General features: G+C 43.7%; 2 protein-coding genes across 2 annotated transcripts; both read right to left on the bottom strand.

The window, feature by feature from the left end:
• Window positions 1–3,219: 3,219 nt before the first annotated feature.
• Window positions 3,220–5,515, bottom strand: LOC130080017 (GLIPR1-like protein 1). The gene is made up of 6 exons (XM_056245285.1): window positions 5,306–5,515; window positions 4,418–4,666; window positions 4,205–4,323; window positions 4,024–4,109; window positions 3,923–3,949; window positions 3,220–3,371 (listed from the first exon to the last, which is right to left on the bottom strand). The coding sequence occupies exons 1-6, from the start codon at window positions 5,474–5,476 to the stop codon at window positions 3,220–3,222; spliced, it is 804 nt and encodes a 267-aa protein (XP_056101260.1). The 5' UTR covers window positions 5,477–5,515.
• Window positions 5,516–6,878: 1,363 nt separating this feature from the next.
• On the bottom strand, window positions 6,879–22,849 carry LOC130080104 (cytidine monophosphate-N-acetylneuraminic acid hydroxylase-like). Its single transcript, XM_056245401.1, has 15 exons — window positions 22,634–22,849; window positions 21,743–21,834; window positions 21,246–21,358; window positions 20,193–20,383; window positions 20,017–20,097; window positions 18,895–18,961; window positions 18,725–18,806; window positions 18,011–18,148; window positions 17,333–17,468; window positions 16,826–16,969; window positions 9,785–9,959; window positions 9,574–9,690; window positions 9,377–9,492; window positions 7,900–8,034; window positions 6,879–6,885 (listed from the first exon to the last, which is right to left on the bottom strand). Exons 1-15 carry the CDS (start codon window positions 22,837–22,839, stop codon window positions 6,879–6,881), a joined length of 1,800 nt encoding a protein of 599 aa, XP_056101376.1. The 5' UTR covers window positions 22,840–22,849.
• Between the last annotated feature and the right edge of the window lie 208 nt (window positions 22,850–23,057).

The following is a 23,057-nucleotide window of genomic DNA, read 5'->3' as shown; positions in this document are numbered from 1 at the left end:
CGCCGCCCAGAAAATCCGGAAAATAGCAATAGTGAAAAACTGTTTAACCCTTTAGAACCGGCTGTGTCGTCGCCGAAACAGATCAGCAAGCTGTATTCATTGTACCGTAACTCTTCAACCGTTTGCACTATCAAAACCATTCAAATTGCCCCTGACAGGAGACAACATGCGCTTTTCGGCAATATACGGCTTATTACGGTAATTTCGTCAGCAAATGACAGCAGCTTTCTGGCAAAGCGGGAAGGAAGGATTTGAACAGAGAGATACGAAGCGCGGCAGGTTAGAGTGTTTTAGATTGCATAAAATAATAAAAGAAACTAACAAATACATGGCGAAGTAGTAGACAGCAGAAGAGGGGATTGGGATGATATTTAATGAAACTTGGGAGGCGGATGGCCGTTACTCTTTCACATATCTTTACATGTGGTGTATGCATGTGTATGTGTGTGCGTGCCTAAGAATGGACGCATTTGTATGTGTGCGACTGTGCGTGTATGAAAAAAAGTGTCAAACTGTGCAACCCAATGTCACAAAAAAGACTTGTATAGATTATACTTCATTTTTCAACTTTAAAGTGTTAGTTTCTTTCGTTCGTGATTTTTCTGTTTTTTTTTTTCTAAATAAAAATCAGAAAATGTATTCTCGTTTTTTTATTTTTGTCTATTTAAATTCTATTTACAAACTCACCACACACAATAATGGTCAATAACTGTAATTTGTTGAAAGCTAATCTTTTTCTGAAAAAGATGACACCTTGCACATGAAGATGGCACATTGTTTTAGAATTTTACAGTCAAAAAATCAAAATATGTGAAAAACACCTATTTTAGCTTCAGGTTCTAAAGGGTTACCAGTCTAACTCCACAATTCAGTAATTCACAGTCTTTGTAATAAAACACAGTCAATACATTTCTAACATTTATAATGTGTTTAGAATTTTTTTTTGAAATTGCCTTTACGGGGACTTAAATGGCATAATACAGTGATATAAAAGACAAAACTTGCACCTTATTGAGGATTGAGGAAGTATGCCAACATACAGGTCCTTCTCAAAAAATTAGCATATTGTGATAAAGTTCATTATTTTCCATAATGTAATGATAAAAATTAAACTTTCATATATTTTAGATTCATTGCACACCAACTGAAATATTTCAGGTCTTTTATTGTTTTAATACTGATGATTTTGGCATACAGCTCATGAAAACCCAAAATTCCTGTCTCAAAAAATTTGCATACCATGAAAAGGCTCTCTATACGAGCTATTAACCTAATCATCTGAATCAACTAATTAACTCTAAACACCTGCAAAAGATTAAAATAGGCTTTTAAAAACTCCCAGCCCGTTTCATTACTCAAAACCGCAATCATGGGTAAGACTGCCGACCTGACTGCTGTCCAGAAGGCCATCATTGACACCCTCAAGCAAGAGGGTAAGACAGAAAGAAATTTCTGAACAAATAGGCTGTTCCCAGAGTGCTGTATCAAGGCACCTCAGTGGGAAGTCTGTGGGAAGGAAAAAGTGTGGCAAAAAACACGGCACAACGAGAAGAGGTGACCGGACCCTGAGGAAGATTGTGGAGAAGGACCGATTCCAGACCTTGGGGGACCTGCGGAAGCAGTGGACTAAGTCTGGAGTAGAAACATCCAGAGCCACCGTGCACAGGCGTGTGCAGGAAATGGGCTACAGGTGCCGCATTCCCCAGGTCAAGCCACTTTTGAACCAGAAACAGCGGCAGAAGCGCCTGACCTGGGCTACAGAGAAGCAGCACTGGACTGTTGCTCAGTTTTGCATGTCATTCGGAAATCAAGGTGCCAGAGTCTGGAGGAAGACTGGGGAGAAGGAAATGCCAAAATGCCTGAAGTCCAGTGTCAATTACCCACAGTCAGTGATGGTCTGGGGTGCCATGTCAGCTGCTGGTGTTGGTGCACTGTGTTTTATCAAGGGCAGGGTCAATGCAGCTAGCTATCAGGAGATTTTGGAGCACTTCATGCTTCCATCTGCTGAAAAGCTTTATGGAGATGAAGATTTCATTTTTCAGCACGACCTGGCACCTGCTCACAGTGCCAAAACCACTGGTAAATGGTTTACTGACCATGGTATTACTGTGCTCAATTGGCCTGCCAACTCTCCTGACCTGAACCCCATAGAGAATCTGTGAGATATTGTGAAGAGAAAGTTGAGAGACGCAAGACCCAACACTCTGGATGAGTTTAAGGCCGCTATCGAAGCATCCTGGGCCTCCATAACACCTCAGCAGTGCCACAGGCTGATTGCCTCCATGCCACGCCGCATTGAAGCAGTCATTTCTGCAAAAGGATTCCCGACCAAGTATTGAGTGCATAACTGAACATAATTATTTGAAGGTTGACTTTTTTTATTTATTATTAAAAACACTTCTTTTATTGGTTGGATGAAATATGCTAATTTTTTTAGATAGGAATTTTGGGTTTTCATGAGCTGTATGCCAAAATCATCAGTATTAAAACAATAAAAGACCTGAAATATTTCAGTTGGTGTGCAATGAATCTAAAATATATGAAAGTTTAATTTTTATCATTACATTATGGAAAATAATGAACTTTATCACAATATGCTAATTTTTTGAGAAGGACCTGTATATCATAAATTATACTCTGTTTCTGTAGTGATGAGTGTCAGCGGCAGGTAAATACACTTGCGTGATTGTCGTGTGGACCGACTCTCTCGGTTGCATAGGACATATCACTCCGCCGCTGCTGTAGACTGTGCTAATAAATATAGGTAAAACAATATAACTATTGCAATGCGATGAAAAGGATAGTTTGATTTCTAACATTATTCTCTCAACAGACACTTACTTTGATAGTCTGGCGTTTTAGTTGATTTGCTTTTAGTGTACTGTGGAGTGGGTAAAACTGTTTTAATGGCATGCTAAACTGATACCATTGATTCGTACTAGCCTAGCATCGGCCAATTACGCAACTGGGACGACTGGATGAATTTAAAAAAAAAAAAAGTCTCTACTGATAAATAACACTAAGGCTCACTTGGAAATGAGGCCCAATGTCCAAAATTCCGAACCACCCCTTTAATGCATAATTTTCTTCTTAATTACTCTTTTAATGTAATTGCAATGCATAAAATGTGCATCAGAGAGTTAATATTCCTCCCTGTCCCAGTGGAAATGTGGCATTGTCTGAATGTGACAATGTTTTTGCAGTTGAGTTCAAGCTGTTTCACTCGTATGCAAACAGGTTATGATGGCAATTCAGATAGTAAACGCTGGCAAATATGAGCAGGACAGATATGAATCTGATCATCACAACCGACAGGCAGAAGGAGCCACAGGATGACAGCACAGGGTCCCAGTCAGGAGTCCACCTATAACCTACACAAACACACTTATTAATTAGAGGACTTTAATAGCAGGAGGCTGTTGAAAAGATAATCATAACCGCCCACAACACTCCAGTCGCTCTTACAAATGTCTGAAAGCCGTTGCATTCGCAGTGATTCTCAACTAGTTCTGCTTCAGAACCAAGATTTTGTTAGTGAACCAGAATTGTAAACAGAAATAATTTTTTTTTAAGTTTTTGTAAATGCATAAACATCGGAAATATGATTTAGTCTAGTTTTAGTGTCTCCAAATATTAGTTGTTTAAGTGGTTTCATTCTCTCAAAGGTCAAATAAAGGTTCTTCATGGAAACACCCATGGATTCTTTATCTTTAAGAGTGTATATTCATCCTATTTAATGCATATTTATGAAATCTTGTTTTTTATGGTTTAATGCCACATAATCAGCTTCCGCCATCAAAAGCATTTGTGCACAGACACAGGAACTTGCTGTATTGCGATGACACTCAGACATTTATAATTGTGTGTGTGAAGTGAACATGTTTTCTGTGTATTCAGATTGAGAGATCAGGGCTTGTCTTACTCTGCGGTGCATCACGGGTTGAGTTTCCTGTGAAAGAACGAGAGAGATGTGAAGTAAAGCGGTTGTTGGAAAGGAGGAGTATGTTTATTACTGACACTTACGACAGAGTTTGTTTTCACACGTCTCCTTGCCACATCCACTGCACGGTGACCCTGTTCTGTATGGAGCAACACCTTCATAATTTCCCCTGTTGAAAACAATTTTGTTGTGTGCAAACAGTACGAAAACATGCTTCACTAAAACATAATTCACCACTCCTGCCAATGTGGTTTTCATACTTACGCTGTTGCATAGTTGCACACAAATATGATTCCTGGCCTTGTTGAGAAAGACGTTTCAGCCACACCGTTTGGACAGGCCTGCGCGGCACAACCGACCTTGTACGTGTCTGCCCAAACAACCTTTACGTGCAGAAAACAAGCGATACAGAGAGGGCTTATTCACTTGTGTTTGAACACATGAGTGTTTGGTTGAGCTTTAGATCGGAGTGTTTACCTGTGTGTAGTGACCGCACACTTTTGAGCACTGATTCTGACTGTAATCGTAATCTTGGACCTCGTCTACCCATGACTTAATTGCAGATTTCACGTTGAAATGGGTGTACGGAGCTCCAGCCCAGATGTTTTCACCCACAGAAGTGAACGTTGGGTGCACCCTTCCCGCATCCTTAAGGTGAATGTTATGTTTAAAGAGACAGAATCTCGCCCAGGCCCGCGCCGTCACCGCCAGCCCTTCATCCCACGTCTGGACACACACACACACACACACACACACACACACACACACACACACTTATTATGGCTTCGTTTGTGATTAATGTTGTAAGCTTATGACAGATCCATAGACCCACATGCAATCTGCACTGTACACATTCATGCCTTTGCATCTATTGGGAAATTCTGTTCATTTTGCTCATAAATCAGCCTCAAAATGGTTTGCTGGTTTAATGTTCTACTTTTAAGGCTGGGAGAACTTAAACCAGCCAAGACCAACAAATCAACATAGGCTTTTTTTTTTCTTTACCACCAGTACATGCATGAAACAGGAAATTGCATGAGAAAAAATTATATAACAGGTTTTATGAGGAATTGGTCGGATACTGAAAAGCTCATTTGAAAAGATAATTCAAAATATGAATAAATACTGTAATATAATAATAATACTAAAACAACACTGATACTAGAAGTCTGAAACTAAAAGTGATCAATAAATACTATAATTATATAAATATTATTAAAACAACACTGATGTCTATTGTAGTTTGTTTTACATATGCGGACTAGGAGCAGTCTTGAAGAAAAAAATACACACACATGACTTCAGCTCCGTCTAACACATCTTACCATGTTCAACTCCATCAGAAACATCTCATATTTAGCCTACCATGTAGCGCATGTTGCTGGCTGATGGATTCACGTTGATGCGGCCCATATTGTGTTCTGTCACACATTCCTTAATAAACTCTGGATCCGTGATATCAAAGAAGGGCTCGCTGGAAACCGCTTTCAGGAGAACGGTGACACAAATCAGAACGACGTGAATAAAGTCACTCATCACTGAGTTTGACAGACGATGGAGAAGTTTCCTGTCAGTGGTGTGTGAACATAGCCCTAACTCACTTCTGCTTTTTTTTAAAGAGCATCTGAGGAACTATTTTTATAACAAAAACAAGTCAAAACCTCACATCGGTTTCATACCGCACTGCATTGTGGGTTAAACCACTTCCCCCTTCTCACCCTGGTTTTCACCAGGTTAACTCGAGTAAATGCAATGGATGAAGAATTTAATATGATTTATGAGTTTGGCATCTCTACCACAAAAATAGTTTTTATCGTGCAATCATGTTTGCAAAACTGAAGATGAAAACAAACAATCATACTGTTTTTCACCATTATGCAAAATTATTTGTGCATAGAATCAAGTATTCCAGATAAACATATGTTAGGGGTAAACGGTTAAAGACCCAGAACCATAATACTAGAAGTATAATAAATTAAAGAAAAGATTTTGCAGAGCAAAAAGCAAAAGATTTGCTTTACTATCTGAAGATAGTTTGCAGTTTCGTCAGCAGAAGTCAGCTTCAAGACTCACAAGACCCACCCCCCCCCCCCCCCCCCTTACAGTGACAATAATCACAGCAGTTATACCCTTCACCAAGGCCCTGTCCCAAATGGCACACTCCAGACTTGTGGACTTCCTCAGAGTCCACACTTTGGTGACGTCATGTAGTGCAGACCTATAGGGCCCTTAGCGCGAGTCCGCGAGGGCGCATTGAGAGGTGTTTTTGGGACAGACTCGATCGTCACGCCGGAAACAGGAAGACTGTCTGACAGGAGCTCGGGGAAATATGCTATTGTTGTTGTGTTTACATATGACTCAGTAAAGCCCTGTTCTATTTATTTAATGAATCATAATGCGATCGTATTATTCAGCTCACTATTATTAGCTTATGTTTGAGTCATCAACCACTGGTTGATGATCATAATGTTTGTATAAACTTGTCATAAAAACCGTAATGATAATTGCACTTAAATATTTTCTTCTCAGCCATGTTAACAATTGTCCGTGAGCGAAATCTCCTCCCATCCGTCTTCTGATTGGCCTTTCGCAAGGATTCCTGGGTAGTTAAAGTGCGTGGAGCCTGCATCTATGCGAGCTTCGCGGAAGACCGCTTCAAGGGTACAAAGGGGGCGCTGCTGAGCACACTTCAGAGCGTTAAAATGCTAAATGGGACGGCCTACGGACTCGTAGACTCGGCGAGCACGCGCAATTTAAGTCCACGAGACCGAAAGTCCGCATGAAGTGCGCCATTTGGGACAGGGCCCAAGATCTAAGCTATACGTCCTTGCTTCAGGTTGCAGTTTCTGATTGGCTAAGAACACATATAGTCTAAGTAATTTCCTATATAGGCTACAGATAGACTGAAGCATCTCTCCATAGATTATGCATCTGATACTCAGACCCTGAAGAAACACAAGTTTGTCAACTTGACAAAAAATAGGCATTTCCTTAAAAATTAAACCGTTGTCTCAAAAATTCACGTGACGGCAATACCCCATTGAATATTTTAAAATGAGTTTCCTTAGCTTTATAGGAGCCACTGGAAAGCTAATATACTGTGTTCACAATTTTTTAATATGGTTTATCATAAGCTTGCAAAACACAGTTTTTATTCAGAAGTGTCGGATATAATATAGAATTGAAACAAGAGTGGATAAGTTTGTTGGGAAGGTCATTACCATTGAAGAGAAAGGAATGGGAGTTCACAAGAAGATCCATCAGGCATGTTGACAGAAGTGTTTTGTGCAAGATTTATAAAGCTTTTTGGAATGGCATTTAAGACATGCTCAAAATGTTTGCGTTCACATTGTAAGTTATATTTAGTACAAAAGTCTTTAAAAGTTAACAATCTCCCATCTTCATCTATTAAATGAAGAACTGACCAAATACCCTTTTCAAGCCACTCAAGAACACATAGAGACTCAGACTTATATTTAGAAACAATAAATCTATTGTTCCATATAGGGATTTTAAGTGGATTTTGGTGGTTATATAATAACTTTCAATAAAACAAAATCTGCTGGTGAAAGGAAGATAATTTGATTGGCAGTCTGGAAACAGTAAAATCACATCTCAATAGAAAAACAATTCCTGCAAAGGTGAGTGCCAAATGGCCCATACAGATGAATGGCCCATAGAAAGTGATTGGTGTGTATGAATAAAAAGAATCAGTATTGCTCAGAGTGGATTAACAAGTTAGATCGATCTCCTGTGGGAGGTCCTAACAGGTTTCATGTAAGATTGTTGAGGGCGACATGCGAACATCACAGCTGAAGGACTGCTACACTACAAACCTTCAATAAATTCTTCTCCCCACAAGAACTCTGGTCAAACTTACTTATTTTATGTATCGGAGAAATCTGATACATTGGCGAGCCACCCAAACCACTGCTCGGCCAAATACAGCAAAATCTAACAGATGTATCCCAAAGTACTGCGAAGAGAGTCTTTTTTTACAGTCCATGGTCGCCATTGTTTCACTGGCGGTCTGAAGGAAATGATGCCAGTCTGGCCCTGATAGTGGCAGCTCCGTCTGAAAGTGATTCCAGAACCTGCCAGTGAAAAACAAATGCTATTAAAGGTTGTATCAGTGATTTCTGGCCCAAAAATAAATGTCTAATCTTTCCTAACGATCCGCTAGCTGCTCGCCCCATAAGCATGCCGTCCAAAAACCGCGTCTCTGTAGGCAGCCTAGGCTCTGAGATCTGCACACAAAAACAAATGTGTACAACCACCACTCAAAACCAAAATAAACAGTGTTCCAACCAATCACTGACAGGGGCGGGTGTTGCTCCGATTTCGCGTCCAGCCGTGCACGAGCGCAAAACCTCACAACACCCGCCCCTGTCAGTGATTGGTTGGAACACTGTTTATTTTGGTTTTGAGTGGTGGTTCTACACATTTGTTTTTGTGTGCAGATCTCAGAGCCTACGCTGCCTACAGAGACGCGGTTTTTGGACGGCATGCTTATGGGGCGGGCAGCTAGCGGATCGTTAGGAAAGATTAGACATTTATTTTTGGGCCTGAAATCACTGATACAACCTTTAATAGTCATGAATGCCACTGCTGGTTTTTCTCTGATCTGAAATGTTTTTGTCGTCATGTTAGCAAAGTGGTCGTCAGCGTTGTTATTGTTAACTTAAACTAAAATGGTAAAACTTAAAAATAAGATTTCATTTGTTAACATTAGTGAATGCATTAACTAACAAAAACAAATATACATTACATACATACATTAAATAACAGCACAATAACAGCATTTAGTAACATTTGTTAATGTTAATGTTGGTTAAAATGTTCATGTTCAACTAATGTTAACTGATACAACTTTTGATTAGAAAAATATAGTAGTAAATATTGAGATTAACATGAACTGATTGATAAATGCTATTGTTTATTCTTCATGTTAACTAATGTAGTTATCTCATGTTAACAAATAAAACAATCTAGTGTTAACACTAACACAAATAGTTTTTTATTAATTAAAATAAATCTGAAATAAAATATAAATTTCAGAAATTAAAATTAGAAATTAAATAAGTTAATTAGTTCAACTAAAACAATATATATATATACGCTTGTTTTTTGTTTTGTTTTTGTTTTTACGTTAAAACCTTCATACACTCTTAGAAGAAAAGGTTCTATTTAGAACCTTCAATGGTTCCGTCAGGCACTTCATATATAGAACCTTTCAGGGGTTCCATTCCATCTTGGGATAATTTATTGGATTTAGTTTTAGTTAATTGATTTAAAAAAAAAAAACCCTGTTAAATATGAAATTATATGCAATCATTTAAAACTGAATAAAATCCCAAACTTGATAATTCCAATTGATTCATCACTTATACGCTCTTATGCATTTTTCCTTTTCATATTGTGATGATTGTATTTTACTTGTGGTGGTAAACATCAGGATCTCGACTCATTCTGTTATTGAAGCCGATGTACAGATCGTCCCATAGCAGCCCGTTCAAAACCACGTGTCTCATCACGCCCACTCTGTTCTTAATCTAAACACACACGTTTCATGTATTAGAATCAGTGCAGATCTCATCAACACAGCCTGTGCTACAGGACTTGAGTCAGGTCACCTCCTCGTACGCGTGATCTCTCTCCGGGCGCGTGTCTGGGAAAGAAAGGTCCTGAAAGTCCACCAGATAGTTGTAACCTCCATCCAGAGGCTTGAAATCATCATCCGTCTCTATGACCTGATGGGAAAACACTCAGTGTTAGAGTTCATCTGTGTTTGTTTGTGTATGTGTGAGATCCACCTGCCGTTTGGCTATAAAAAATATTTTTTACCCGAATGACCAGATTGTAGCCTTTAAATCCTGCCCAGTTATAATAGTACTGGATCCAGCTTTTGTGTTTAAAGATTTCAGCTGAAATGGAAGCATTCAGTTCATCCACATACAAGTCAAAGTCCCAACTGTCCTTATAGATCTTTGTACCGCTGGGCGGTTCAGTGATGGCACTCCTATGGTTATGATATTAAAACCAGAAAAGAAAATGAAAAACAGGCAGACATAATTACAGAGGCTCATGCTACATGCATATATGAATATGATCATAACATAATTCTCAAATCAAAATTAAACAGATGCATGCTCAAAAACTATAAACAATAAACGTAAAAAGGTAAAAAAAACAATGTCAGAGACTACAGTCAATATGTTTACAAAAAAAAAACGTTTACAGATTACACATTTACTGTTGAATATGCATTTATAAAATGCATAATTAAATCAATCATGCTTGGTTATTATGGTTAACTAAAACTAAAAGCCTAAAAAATATTTTTGTTACATCAAATAAAAGAAACGTCTCGGTTACGGATGTAACCCTCGTTCCCTGAGTAGGAAACGGAGACGTTCCGTCGGATGACGACGAATGGGGGTTTCGCTTAGAAAGCCAATCGACTTCGAGTACTTCAAAACGAGCCAATGGCAAAGAATGCCATGGGTCTGCGGAATTTGCATAGCGTAACTCCGCCTCACCTCGTGGGTATTTAAGGAGAACGCTGGCAGCAAATAGGCATGTTTTCTTCGCTGAGGAGCCAAGACTGAGCTCAGGCGATCCCCGCGGTACAGCGGAAGTGGCAGACAGATGGAACGTCTCCGTTCCCTACTCAGGGAACGAGGGTTACATCCGTAACCGAGACGTTCCCTTTCGTTGTCACTCCGAGTTCCGTCGGATGACGACGAATGGGGATACCAGTCTAATCACGCCACCTTCCCAGCTGTCTTCCAGTGCCCTGCGTAAATCTGAGATCCCTGTCGTGAGACTAGCACGGACGAAGGACTCCTATTTAACACAGGAATACCAAGGTACACTGGGGAGCATATCCCAGATCTTTTAGGGAAGTATGCAATTACTGCCAACCCAGAGGGGGGGACTTAAGAATACACATATGACCCGAGGGATGCATATGGGGAATCACTGGGGTGTCCAGCCGCAGGTGGAATATTTCAACCCCAGGGGTGGCAAGGTGGCTTGCCAAGGGAAAGACACATGCTCAGAGAGGCTTACAGTGGGAATACACATGTGGGGGTAGCTCCGGGAGGTACCATGCACACGGGAGGCACCTAGCCGACGCGCAGGCAAGAGACACTGGCGCCGACGTCAGGAGTGCTGGAGGAACTCAGGGCTTTCGGAGAAGCTCACCTGAGGAGAATGTCGCACGTACCCAGTCCGTAGAGTGGAATGGCGAGCAAGCGAAGACACCTGAGCGGGTCCGGTACTAGCTGGTTGAAGCGAGTACATGAGAGGACACAGGCTCCACTCGGAGATTGTAGAATCTGGCGAATGTGTTAGGTGTCGCCCAGCCTGCAGCTCTGCAGATGTCTGTTAGCGAGGCGCCATGCGCTAGAGCCCAAGAGGATGCCACACTCCGGGTGGAGTGGGCAGTCACACCAAGGGGGCACGGTCGACCTTGCTGCTGGTATGCCAAAGCAATGGCGTCCACTATCCAGTGAGACAACCTTTGCTTGGAGAGAGCCTTTCCCTTCAGCTTCCCACCATAACAGACAAAGAGCTGGTCTGAGGTCCTGAAACACTGCGTTCTGTCTACATAGATGCGAAGAGCACGTACTGGACAGAGCAGTGCCAAGGCTGGGTCTGCCTCCTCCTGGGGCAGCGCTTGCAGGTTCACCACCTGGTCCCGAAAGGGAGTGGTAGGAACCTTGGGCACATATCCAAGCCGGGGTCTCAGGATCACGTGAGAGTACGCCGGCCCGAATTCCAGGCACGCTTCGTCAACGGAGAATGCGTGCAGGTCCCCTACCCTCTTAACGGAGGCCAATGCAGTCAGAAGCGCCGTCTTCATAGATAGGAAGCTTAGCTCGACTGACTGCAAAGGCTCAAAGGGAGCACTGCGCAGGGCAGTTAGGACCACTGCGAGGTCCCAAGAGGGTACGAGAGGAGGGCGAGGAGGATTCAGTCTCCTCGCTCCTCTCAGGAACCTGACGATCAGGTCATGCTTCCCCAAAGACTTACCTTCTATAAGGTCATGCTGTGCGGCAATAGCGGCAACATAGACCTTAAGGGTGGAGGGAGACAGCCTTCGCTCCAACCCTTCTTGAAGAAAGGAAAGCACAACACTGATCGAACAACTCCGGGGCTCTTCTCGGCGAGAAGAGCACCAGCTGACGAAGAGGTTCCACTTCAACGCGTAGAGGTGTCTCGTGGACGACGCTCTGGCGGAAGTGATGGTAGCCGCCACCGCTGGTGGCAGGGTACTCAAACCTGCCTCGTCCCATCCAGGAGCCACACGTGGAGGTTCCAAAGATCGGGACGAGGGTGCCATAGGGTGCCCCGTCCCTGAGAAAGGAGGTCCTTCCTCAGAGGAATTGGCCAAGGAGGTGCTGTCGCGAGGAGTACAAGTTCGGAGAACCAGGTCCGGGTGGGCCAGTACGGCGCTACCAAGGTGACCTGCTCCTCGTCCTCCCTGACCTTGCGCAGGGTCTGCGCAAGGAGGCCCACTGGGGGAAACGCATACTTGCGGCCCCGCGGCCAGCTGTGCGCCAGTGCATCCGTGCCGAGCGTGCCCTCGGTCAGGGAATAATACAGGGCGCAATGGGTCGAGTCGTGAGAGGCAAACAGATCTATCTGTGCGTCCCCGAACTGGTCCCAAATCAGCTGAACCGACTGGGGATGGAGTCGCCAATCTCCCGGGAGGGGCTGAAACCGTGAGAGCTCGTCGGCTGCACAGTTCAGAGCTCCTGGAATATAGATGGCACGAAGCGACCTCAGATGCTTCTGACTCCAAAATAGGAGGTGGCGGGCGAGTTGCGACATACGGCGAGAGCGCAGACCACCTTGACGGTTGATGTACGCTACAGTCGCGGTATTGTCTGATCGGACTAGTACATGCTGGCCCGAGAGCACGGCTCGGAAGCGGCGCAGGGCGAGCTGTACAGCCAGCAACTCGAGGCAATTGATGTGCCATAAGCGGTGGGGTCCTATCCAGGAGCCCGCGGCAGCACGTCCATTGCACATGGCACCCCAGCCCGTGGTGGAGGCATCTGTCGTTACAACAACATGCCGAGAAGCTCGTTCCAGAGGCACTCCTGCCCGTAGAAAGCTGAGGTTCCCCCACGGGGTGAAGGTCTGACGGCAGGTCGGAGTAACTGGTACTCGGAGCGTGCCGTGTTGCCATGCCCACCTCGGGACTCGGTCGCGAAGCCAAAGCTGAAGCGGTCTCATATGAAGCAATCCGAGCGGCGGTGCCGCGGCTGCAGATGCCATATGCCCCAGGAGCCTCTGAAAAAGTTTCAGTGGAACCGCACTCTTGCCCTCGAACTGTCTCAGGCAAGTCAGCAGTGACTGCGCGCGCTCGCTCGTAAGCTGCGCGGACATGGCGACCGAGTCGATCTCCATACCGAGAAAAGAGATCCTCTGCGCGGGGCAAAGTTTGCTCTTCTCCCAGTTGACCCGAAGGCCCAAACGGGCTACATGGCGGAGTACCAAGTCCCTGTGTTCGCAAAGCTGATCTCGAGAGTGAGCTAGAATCAGCCAGTCGTCGAGATAGTTCAGAATGCGAACCCCGTGTTCCCGGAGGGGAACAAGGGCTGCCTCGACGACCTTCGTAAAGACGCGAGGGGACAGGGCTAGCCCGAATGGGAGAACTGCGTACTGATATGCCTGACCCTCGAAAGCAAACCGAAGGAACGGTCTGTGTCGAGGGAGAATGGAGACATGAAAGTATGCGTCCTTCAGGTCGATCGCTGCAAACCAATCCTGGTGCCGCACACATTCGAAAACGCGTTTGGCGGTGAGCATCTTGAACGGCAGCCTGTGAAGGGAGCGGTTCAGAACGCGCAGGTCCAGGATTGGCCGTAACCCACCGGTTTTCTTCGGGACAATGAAATACGGGCTGTAGAAGCCGGTCTTCATTTCGGCTGGAGGGACAGTCTCGATCGCACCCTTCGCCAGCAGGGTAGCAACCTCCGCTCTCATGATAGGGGCATTGCCACCGACCAAAGTGGAGCGGACTCCCCTGAAGCGGGGAGGAGACCGCGCGAACTGAATCGCGTAGCCGAGCCTGATCGTTCGTGCGACCCAGCGGGACAGGTTGGGAAGCTCTAGCCAAGCTCCCAAGGACTGAACCAGCGGGGTCATGCGAACCACAGACTTCCCGTCGGTGGGGCAGCGAGGCGGTATGACTGACCCAGACGTGGACGGCATAGCGGCCCGATGTGGGGGTACAGTCATAGACCGCGTCCTGACAGAGCAGACCAGGGAAGGACGAACGTTCCACGGGGGTCTGCTCTGCCAGGGGTCTGGCGACAGAGGGGGATGAGAGCGGCACGGTCCGGGGACGGCGCGCACTGTCATCCGGCTCTGGGACAGAGGAGGACGAGGGGTGCACGGCCCGGGGGCGGCGCACCGTGTCGTCCAAGAACTCTGTGTGCTCAGGGATGAACGTGTTATTTCTTTCTTTAACCACATTAGGGTGCTGCCCACCCGTGGGTGAGCAGCGGGGAGTGGAGAACAAAAGATTCTCCCCCGGCCCTCCACCGGGGGAAGGAGTGGTCCTGCTACCACCTCCTGAGAAAAACACGTCATCCCTGAGCAGCCCGTCTCAGGAGCGCCGCTTGGCCCGGCGTTTAGCGGGGGGCGGGGCTGGAGAGGGCTGGGGCGCCTTCTTGCGACTTCCTCCGCGACCGGGCCCGGATGGAGGCTGCTGCTTGGGCCGGGCGGGAGGGGCGGGAGTCGCAGGAGGGCGCCCTCGGCGGCGAACAGACTGAGTACTCTGCCCGGTCGGCTGGGTGGAGGCAGCAGCGGGCCGTCGGGGCAGAATATGCTTAATCGCCTCAGTCTGTTTCTGCGCAGTCGAGAACTGTTGGGCGAAGTCCTCGACTGCACCGCCGAAAAGGCCATCTTGCGATATGGGGGTGTCGAGCAGCCGGGACCGCTCAGCATCCTTCATATCGGCAAGATTAAGCCAAAGATGTCTCTCCTGGACCACGGCTGTGGACATCACCAAACCCAGGGAGCGTGCGGTCACCTTCGTCGCTCGGAGAGCAAGGTCGGTGGCGGCGCGCAGCTCATTGAAGAGCCCTGGGTCCGTCCTACCCTCGTGCATGTCCCTGAGCATCTGGGCCTGGTAGACCTGCAGAATGGCCATGGCATGCAAAGAGGTGGCTGCCTGTCCCGCAGCTCTGTAGGACTTCGCCACTAATGTAGACGAGTACCTACAGGCTTTGGATGGGTGCTTTGGCTCACCACGAGACGAAGCGCTCTGCGGACACAGTTGCATCGCAACAGAGCGTTCGACCGGGGGAAGCCCAGTGTACCCACGGGCAGCGGCCTCATCGAGGGGAGGAAAGGCGGATGAGATCATCGAGCGGTCACGGGAAGACATGGGAGTCTTCCAGGACTTCGAGATCTCATCATGCACGTCCGGGAAGAAAGGTATCGGGGCCTGACGCGGACGGGGGTCCGCAGCCTGACCCAAATACCAGTCATCCAGCCGCGAGCGCTCGGGACAGGGCGGAGGGTTCCACTCTAACCCGATGCTCGCGGCGGCTCGAGACAGCATGGCCGTCATCTCTGGATCTGACTCTGGCACAACTGTAGTCACACCCGAAGGCGGCAGCTGTGATGAGTCTTCACTTCCAGAAGACTCCGCCCCACCTTGTGATGCTGCAATAGACATGGCATCTTCCTCTGGAGCGCCAAAGGAAACCCGCGGGACACCCGAAGATGATCTCGCCGGAATCCCCTGAACACTCACGGGTTGCAGCATTGGAGAGGGTGCGGCTGGGCACGGACTAATAGTCGGCGCTTGGTTCCAAACCGTCACCCTCAGATCACCCTGGCCACCAGCCGAAGTACTAGCTCTATTTCTAGAGTCAGTAGATCGGGGTGTGGATGAGGGGACCCTCACTCTTGCGAGATCACCGAGTCTTGACCGTAATGCTGCGATGGTCATGTTCCCACAGAGAGAACATGAATCATCCACGAGTGCTGCTCTAGCGTGATCAATGCCCAAACACACTATGCACCACTCGTGCCCATCAGAGTCGTCAACCAGCCTACCGCAACCAGAAGTGCACGGGCGAGGCATCTTTAAAAAGACGTGCCACGTACAAGCTCTTTTGTGAGATTAGAAACCTGATTGTGTTGAAGCGCTCGGGGAGAAACACACTCGCTGTCGAACCACAGACAGATACGCAGGAAGTGCGCGCTCGCCGAAGATCGCCGTCACACCAACACCAGAGAATCTTGCTCGTTTGAAGAACTGACAAATTTCAGGAATGGCTTGTGGAACGAAGGATCACCTTGGCTCCGAAGCGAAAACATGCCTATTTGCTGCCAGCGTTCTCCTTAAATACCCACGAGGTGAGGCGGAGTTACGCTATGCAAATTCCGCAGACCCATGGCATTCTTTGCCATTGGCTCGTTTTGAAGTACTCGAAGTCGATTGGCTTTCTAAGCGAAACCCCCATTCGTCGTCATCCGACGGAACTCGGAGTGACAACGAAAGGGAACATGAAATTACTAATTAAGCCATGGGAATGCTACGTTAATGCAAAGAACACTAAATGCTAGTGTTAATAAAGCCATGGGAACATTACATGCTAGTGCTAATAAAGCCATGGCAACATTACATGCTAATGCTAATAAAGCCATGGGAACATACATTACATACTAATGCTAATAAAGCCATGGCAACATTACATGCTAATGCTAATAAAGCCATGGGAACATTACATGCTAATGCTAATAAAGCCATGGGAACATTACATACTAATGCTAATAAAGCCACGGGAATGCTACATGCTAATGCTAATTAAGCCATAGGAACGCTACATGCTAATGCTAATTAAGCCATGATACCTTTTAGATGTGTCATTTAACGCGAGGGCCAGATCCAGGACAGAACCGGGTAAAGGTGTCCAGGTTAAGGTGTTTGGACAGCTCTTCCTGACGGATTCGTTCAGGTCTTCTGGGCTGTTCTTGATATTCGTCTCCTTTATGTACCTGTTAATCATGTTCGAGTGTTACTTCATAATACACTTTGATGACTGTTATGTACATAATTAATATTTTTTTTATGTTTTTGAAAGAAGTCTCTATTATAAACATCTTCACTGTTAGTTTTGATCAATTTAATCCGCCCTTGCTGAATACAAATATTAATTACTTTCCAAAAAAATAAATAAATCTTTGAACAGTATTGTAATAGTAATGTGTTTGAGTCAGACATCACACTACATGCTTAAAATAGCTTGTGAATGTTGTTTCGTGTTGACTAATGTTTTCATTAAATGTGAAAATGCATTCTTGTATACAGTAGCTAACTATCTAAAAGGTTTTGTGATGAGAGATTGCATTAATATCCACCTGTCAGAAGGATGCGCTTCAGTGAAGTATCCAGCAAACGGGCAGTAGATCTTGGGCTGCAGGGATTTCACCAGCTGAGTCTTATAGTTTAGCAGTTTCTTCCTCTCATTCTTGATGAAAACCGCCTTCCAGCTTTCTGTCAAAGTCAGAAAATTAGAATTAGAATGGAGAGTTGCCTTGAAAAAAATAAACCTGCATGTGTAACAAAGACTTTAGATATAGCATTCATTACTATAAATGGGAGAAAGTGCAACGCAAAATATGGCGGAATAAATCCCGCCTTCTAAATAAAAGAGCCAATCGCCAATTGGTAAAGTCATCACATCACTGCAGCTGCCGTCAGAAAGCTCAGTTGCTACACAAACTGTCAGTGTTTTGAGAAGCATGCTTATGATTGCACATGTGCATTGGCTGGTCTAGTGGAGACCAGCAACTCCACTTAAGTTATAATATGCAGTTTTTTGTCATGATTTGAGCGTTTAGAAACAAAATGTCATGAGACAGATGTTGTCAGATTGAATTGGTGATTTCAAATATAAAATGTATTCGTAAATTGGAAAAGTTAATGTTTCCCCAAAGAGATATAGGAGCTGTACTTGCATGACTGAAATAGCGTTTCAAAGATGGCCGCCGAGTGAATTGACTCGCCTTAAAGGGACTTCGGTGTGTGTAACTCACCAGTGTACTTGCCGCCGTGGAAGGTCATGGGGAAACCGGAGGCGCCGCCAGCGAAGTCGCTCATCATCACGTCAACACCGTGGGGAAGACGTCCATTGTTTGGTCTGGTGCAGTCCACCGTATTCAGGATCATGTGACCTTGGAAGGTGTTTTTTTATTTTTATTTTTTAGTTTGTCCAACCTATTAACAATGTTGTGCATTTCTGAGGGGCTTTAGCCACTTTATTGAGGAGAAAAACTATCCGTTGAAGACAATCTGTTTGTATGCGATTCATCATTTCTATTTACATGAAACAATTTCAACATTATCTTACTGTATTATCTTTACATATTTATGGAGGGTGACACTTTCACACCCTTGAACGAAAGAAAGTGTTGGTGGTTTATCTACACCTGAACTTGTCCCTAACGACCGTTATTATGCATGATGACTTCATGTGACCTGTATGTACTTTATCAATACCATGTGATGTAAATGCAGAAGAATGCAACCGAAACTCTTTCTATTTCTCTTTATAGCAGTTTTTCCGCCAGGAGACAGAACTAATTAGTGAATCAGCTGGCTGAGTTCATGGGTGGAATAAACATATGGCAGGACTTTTACTTTCTGACCCCTGGACTTTACACCCCTGGTGCTTTATACAATAACGATTGTTTCAAAGCAGCTTTACAGGGAAAAACAGGAAAAATCAGTCTGAATGAGCAGCAAAATACCTTTATACTCCACGATCAAGCAGGTGTCCATCTCAGGATGAACTCCGTCCATCAGAATCATAAATCTCAGGTGATCATCGACCTTTCAAATGATTCAAAAGCCGAGATCAAGAAAAGTAGAACACGTGAAAAAGAGCAAAAGGGGAAAAAAAAGCCACCGTATCACTTACATTCTGCCATACCCCGAACGGCACCACGTTGATGTTTGTTAAATTCACTCCACTTTTCTCCAGATACCTGCAACAAAACACAAACAACCTGTTTTTCTACAAGTCAGATGGTCTCCGGATCGCAGGATTCCTCTAGAGCAGGGTTTCCCAAACAGGGGTTAATTAAAAACTAAGGTCACGCTTTAGTTTAGGGTCCAATTCTCACTACTAACTATGACTTTCGCCTCAATAAACACCTAATTACTGCTAACTAATAGTTCGGTAGTTGTTAAGTTTAGGTATTGGGTGGCTTAAGGAATGTAGAATATGGTCATGCAGAATAAGGCATATAATATGTGCTTTAAACATGTCATAAAGCACATATTATATGACTAATCAACGGAAAGCAGAACAGGTGCGTAAATTAGGAACAACGGAAACTGAGGGCCTGTTTACACACCGTTTTCAACTAAAAACGTAAAACTTTTTATGCGTATTTTGGCCGTTCATTTACACAACAACAGCGTTTTGGGTGCCTGAAAACGCAAACTTTTCAAAACGGGTTTCAAAGTGCAAGTTTTTAAAAATGGTCTCAATTCTCTGAAGACAATGACGTCAAGCACATGCGTATTACGTGGTCAGTCTATAGTGTTTCATCGGCATCTAATGGCATGGCAGCAGAATACAGCGTTTTTAGTCGTTTTTGCAGATCCGTGTGAATGGGGATGTTTTGAAAATGGTGTCGTCTGTACCTTCCTTTTACTGTCTATGGTCTGTAAAACTGAAAAACTTTTTTAAGCATATCGTTGTCGTGTAGACGTGCCCTTTTAAGCACAGGGAACTCAGAACCAAAACACAATGAAACTAAACAGACCTACAATTTTGTGTTTGTTATAGTCTATTTTGTTATAGTAGTAGTATGCAAATGTGCGGTTAAATTAAATAGTAACTTAAAATGTCAGATGCTACAGATGCTACTAATATCCTTTAGTTAAAAGGGGTTTAGCTGAAGAAAATTTATGTTTGTCATTTTTATGCTTCAAAAGTATTAGCTGCAATTTAAATGACTCTTAAAAATAAAGATTCGAAAAGCACAATGCCAAAAAGAAAAGTGAAGTCGTTTGCTGTAGAGTTGAGTCTCACCAGAACACCGGCCGTGAAGTGTTTCCGACATAAATGGGAATATCTGGACGCTTTTTGGAAAGACGTCGCAAAGTTGGGTAGCTGACAGAAAAAAAGATGCAAAATATATATTTTTTTGCATAATATAAGGAATATAAAATATGCAGTTGAAGTGTTGTGGTGGATCAGACTGTAACCTCAGGTGATCTGAATGCATGTGGCTGATGTAAATGAGATCTGCCTGACTGAGTCTGTCCATGGCATCAGATGGAGGTTCATGAGCGAGCCACCAGCCTCTGGCAAACGCTGGTCCAGTGAGCCACGGGTCAAACATCATCGTCTTGTTCCCCGCTTTAAGCTCCATACACGCGTGCGTGATGTATGTCAGCTGAAACAAACACACACAGAGAGTATTTATGGATTGAATGTGTTTCAATGCCAACAATGTGGTAAAACATGTTAGAATCATGATAAATTGAACTTCACTTCACTTTCAATTTAAAATAGCTGTTTTCTATTATATTGTAAAATGTAATTTATTCCTGTGATCAAAGCTGAATTTTCAGCATCATTACTCCAGTCTTCAGTGCCACACGATCCTTCAGAAATCATTCTAATATGATGATTTGCTGCTCAAGAAACATTTATTATTATTAATGTTGAAAACATTTGTGCTCCTTCATTTTTTGTGGAAATCATGACACATTTTTTTTTAGGATTCGTTGATGAATAGAAGTTTAGTAAAAAAAACAGTGTTTATAGGCATTTTTTTAACATTATAAATGTCTTTACTGACACTTTTTTCCTTTGGCATTTTATTTACTTTTCGTTATTTTGTTATATATGAGAATACTGCAGGTTGCCAGCAAACTGCCACACGCACACACGCTGGTTGATGCAGGATCTAATCGGATCCATTATACTGATACAGTTTACACCCAAAAGTTTACTTTCACTTGAGACATAACCGGCTGTGTTTACATGAATACTCCACACGATGGACATAATTGCATATTTGATCATCCAAGCGAAATAAGAGTGAAGAAGTACTGAACTCACGATCGCATGAGAGACTCTGCTTTCTGTGACTGTGTGCACACTTACTCTGTCTGTCTGTCAGTCAGCGCGTTAGTGTATTGAGTTCTTTTATTTTTTGCAACAATACAATAACATGGACTGTTGCAGCCAGGGTTAGACTGAGGCAGACTGAATGTTCTGACCAGAGCGGATTATTGATGAGTGGGATTTACCGTGATCTCTCCCGCGTGTAGCTCTTGTGCTTCTCTCGGCTCTGCGGTCCAGGGGTCTGGAGGATTCAACTCAACCAGCTCTAAACTACCGTCAGTGTCTGACAGCACTGCCTCTACACACACACACACACACAACACACAAATACTGACAAGACGATATCAGTTCGCTAACATGAAAGCAATTTGACTAATGTTCAGCAATTTGACTAACGTTCTGGTAAGTTATGAACAACAAACGTTCTTTCACCTATCAGTATTAAGCTTTTAAAAATTATTAGCGGGAATTAAAATGACATCAAATGTTTATAAACTCTTAAAAATATAAAGGTTCCAAAATGGGGTTTTCACGGCGATGTCATTAAAGAACCATTCAGTGAACAGTTCTAAAAAGAACCTTTTCTTAAAAGTCTAAAAGACCTTTTCCACTATAAAGACCCTTTTGTGGAATGGAAAGATTCCATTTCTCCAGTAGCAGTTTTAAATAACAATGATTTTACCGAGTTCATCTTGCATGAAGCTGTCTGGAGGGTTGACATACTCCATGGTGGCCACGTTAAGTTTCCAGTAGTGTTTATTACAGCGCACTGTGCTGTTACACAAACACACAAGCACAATCTAATGAATCCTATTATATACTTCTACAATATTGAATTGTAAATCTTCCTGCACTGTGTCAGTGTTGGTTGCAGAAGAGATGAAACAGGATAGCAGTCTTCATTTAGAAATCAACTCAAATCTTCACAAAACAGAATCACAGGAACAGAACAACCTTAACATGAAGAACTGACAATGAACTGAAAGAAACACAGGGTTTAAATAGACAAAACACTAGAGATGGCTAATTACACACCGGAACAGAACTGAACAGAAACAGAAAGAAACGGAGAGAACAAACTAAGATTTACAAAGAAATTTAGACATGAACAGAAAAACAGGGAAAAAATAAACTTATGAATGCACAAACTCAACACGTGACAGTTTGTCTGCTAAATAATAATAATAATGCATTTTACATTACTTGTGTCTCTTGTGCTCACCAAGGCTGCATTTGGTTGATCAAAAAATAACAGAAAAATTTTGAATTATTATTACAATTTAAAGAATTGTTTTCTATTTTAGTATATGTAATTTATAACTGTGATGGCGAAGATGATTTTTCAGCATCATTACTGCAGTGTCACATGATTCTTTCATAAACAATTATTGCACAATTAAACAATTATTTAGTTATTACACAACCCTAATGTGTACAGGCGAAAGAAAATGAATGTCACAGTTCCAATAACGAAAGAAACATCCTCGCACCTGCTTTTCCCCCCAGCAAATTCCTTTTTATGTGTTCTTCTTCTTACTATTATTTCTGTTGAAATGAGTTTGGGTTCACTCACCTCCTGGACATGTCCTCTATATCTTTAATGAAAAGTCCACCCTGGTGTTTGCACTGGTTTCTACACGCTCGTAGTTTGTCTTTGACTTTGTAAATGATGTAACATTTGCCATTCTCTGGGTTTTTCTTGAAGTTAATTCCCTCTTTCAGTGCCTGGACGTCCTCAGCCTGCAGGCGCAGGACTGTTTTTGAGACCTGGGATGTCATTGTGCTCCAGCTAGAGATGAGCGGATCGTCAGTTCATCGGCAGATCTTTTATAATTAGGTCTTATATAATAACAGAAGTATTACAAGTTCTACAACAAGTTCTTAGATTCAGTTTCAAGCTCAGCAGAAGATTGTTGATCATAATTTACAGATTTTTGCTGTAATTTAAAGGTCCACTATTATATTTACAGGTAATTGTTTGTATTTTGGTTTTACAT

This window comes from Rhinichthys klamathensis, unplaced genomic scaffold, assembly GCF_029890125.1.
Source record: "Rhinichthys klamathensis goyatoka isolate OS25496 unplaced genomic scaffold, OSU_Roscu_1.1 h1tg000029l_1, whole genome shotgun sequence".
Lineage (NCBI taxonomy): Eukaryota > Metazoa > Chordata > Actinopteri > Cypriniformes > Leuciscidae > Rhinichthys > Rhinichthys klamathensis.
Note: the sequence above shows the minus strand (reverse complement) of the source record. Positions and strands in the feature narration are given on the sequence as shown.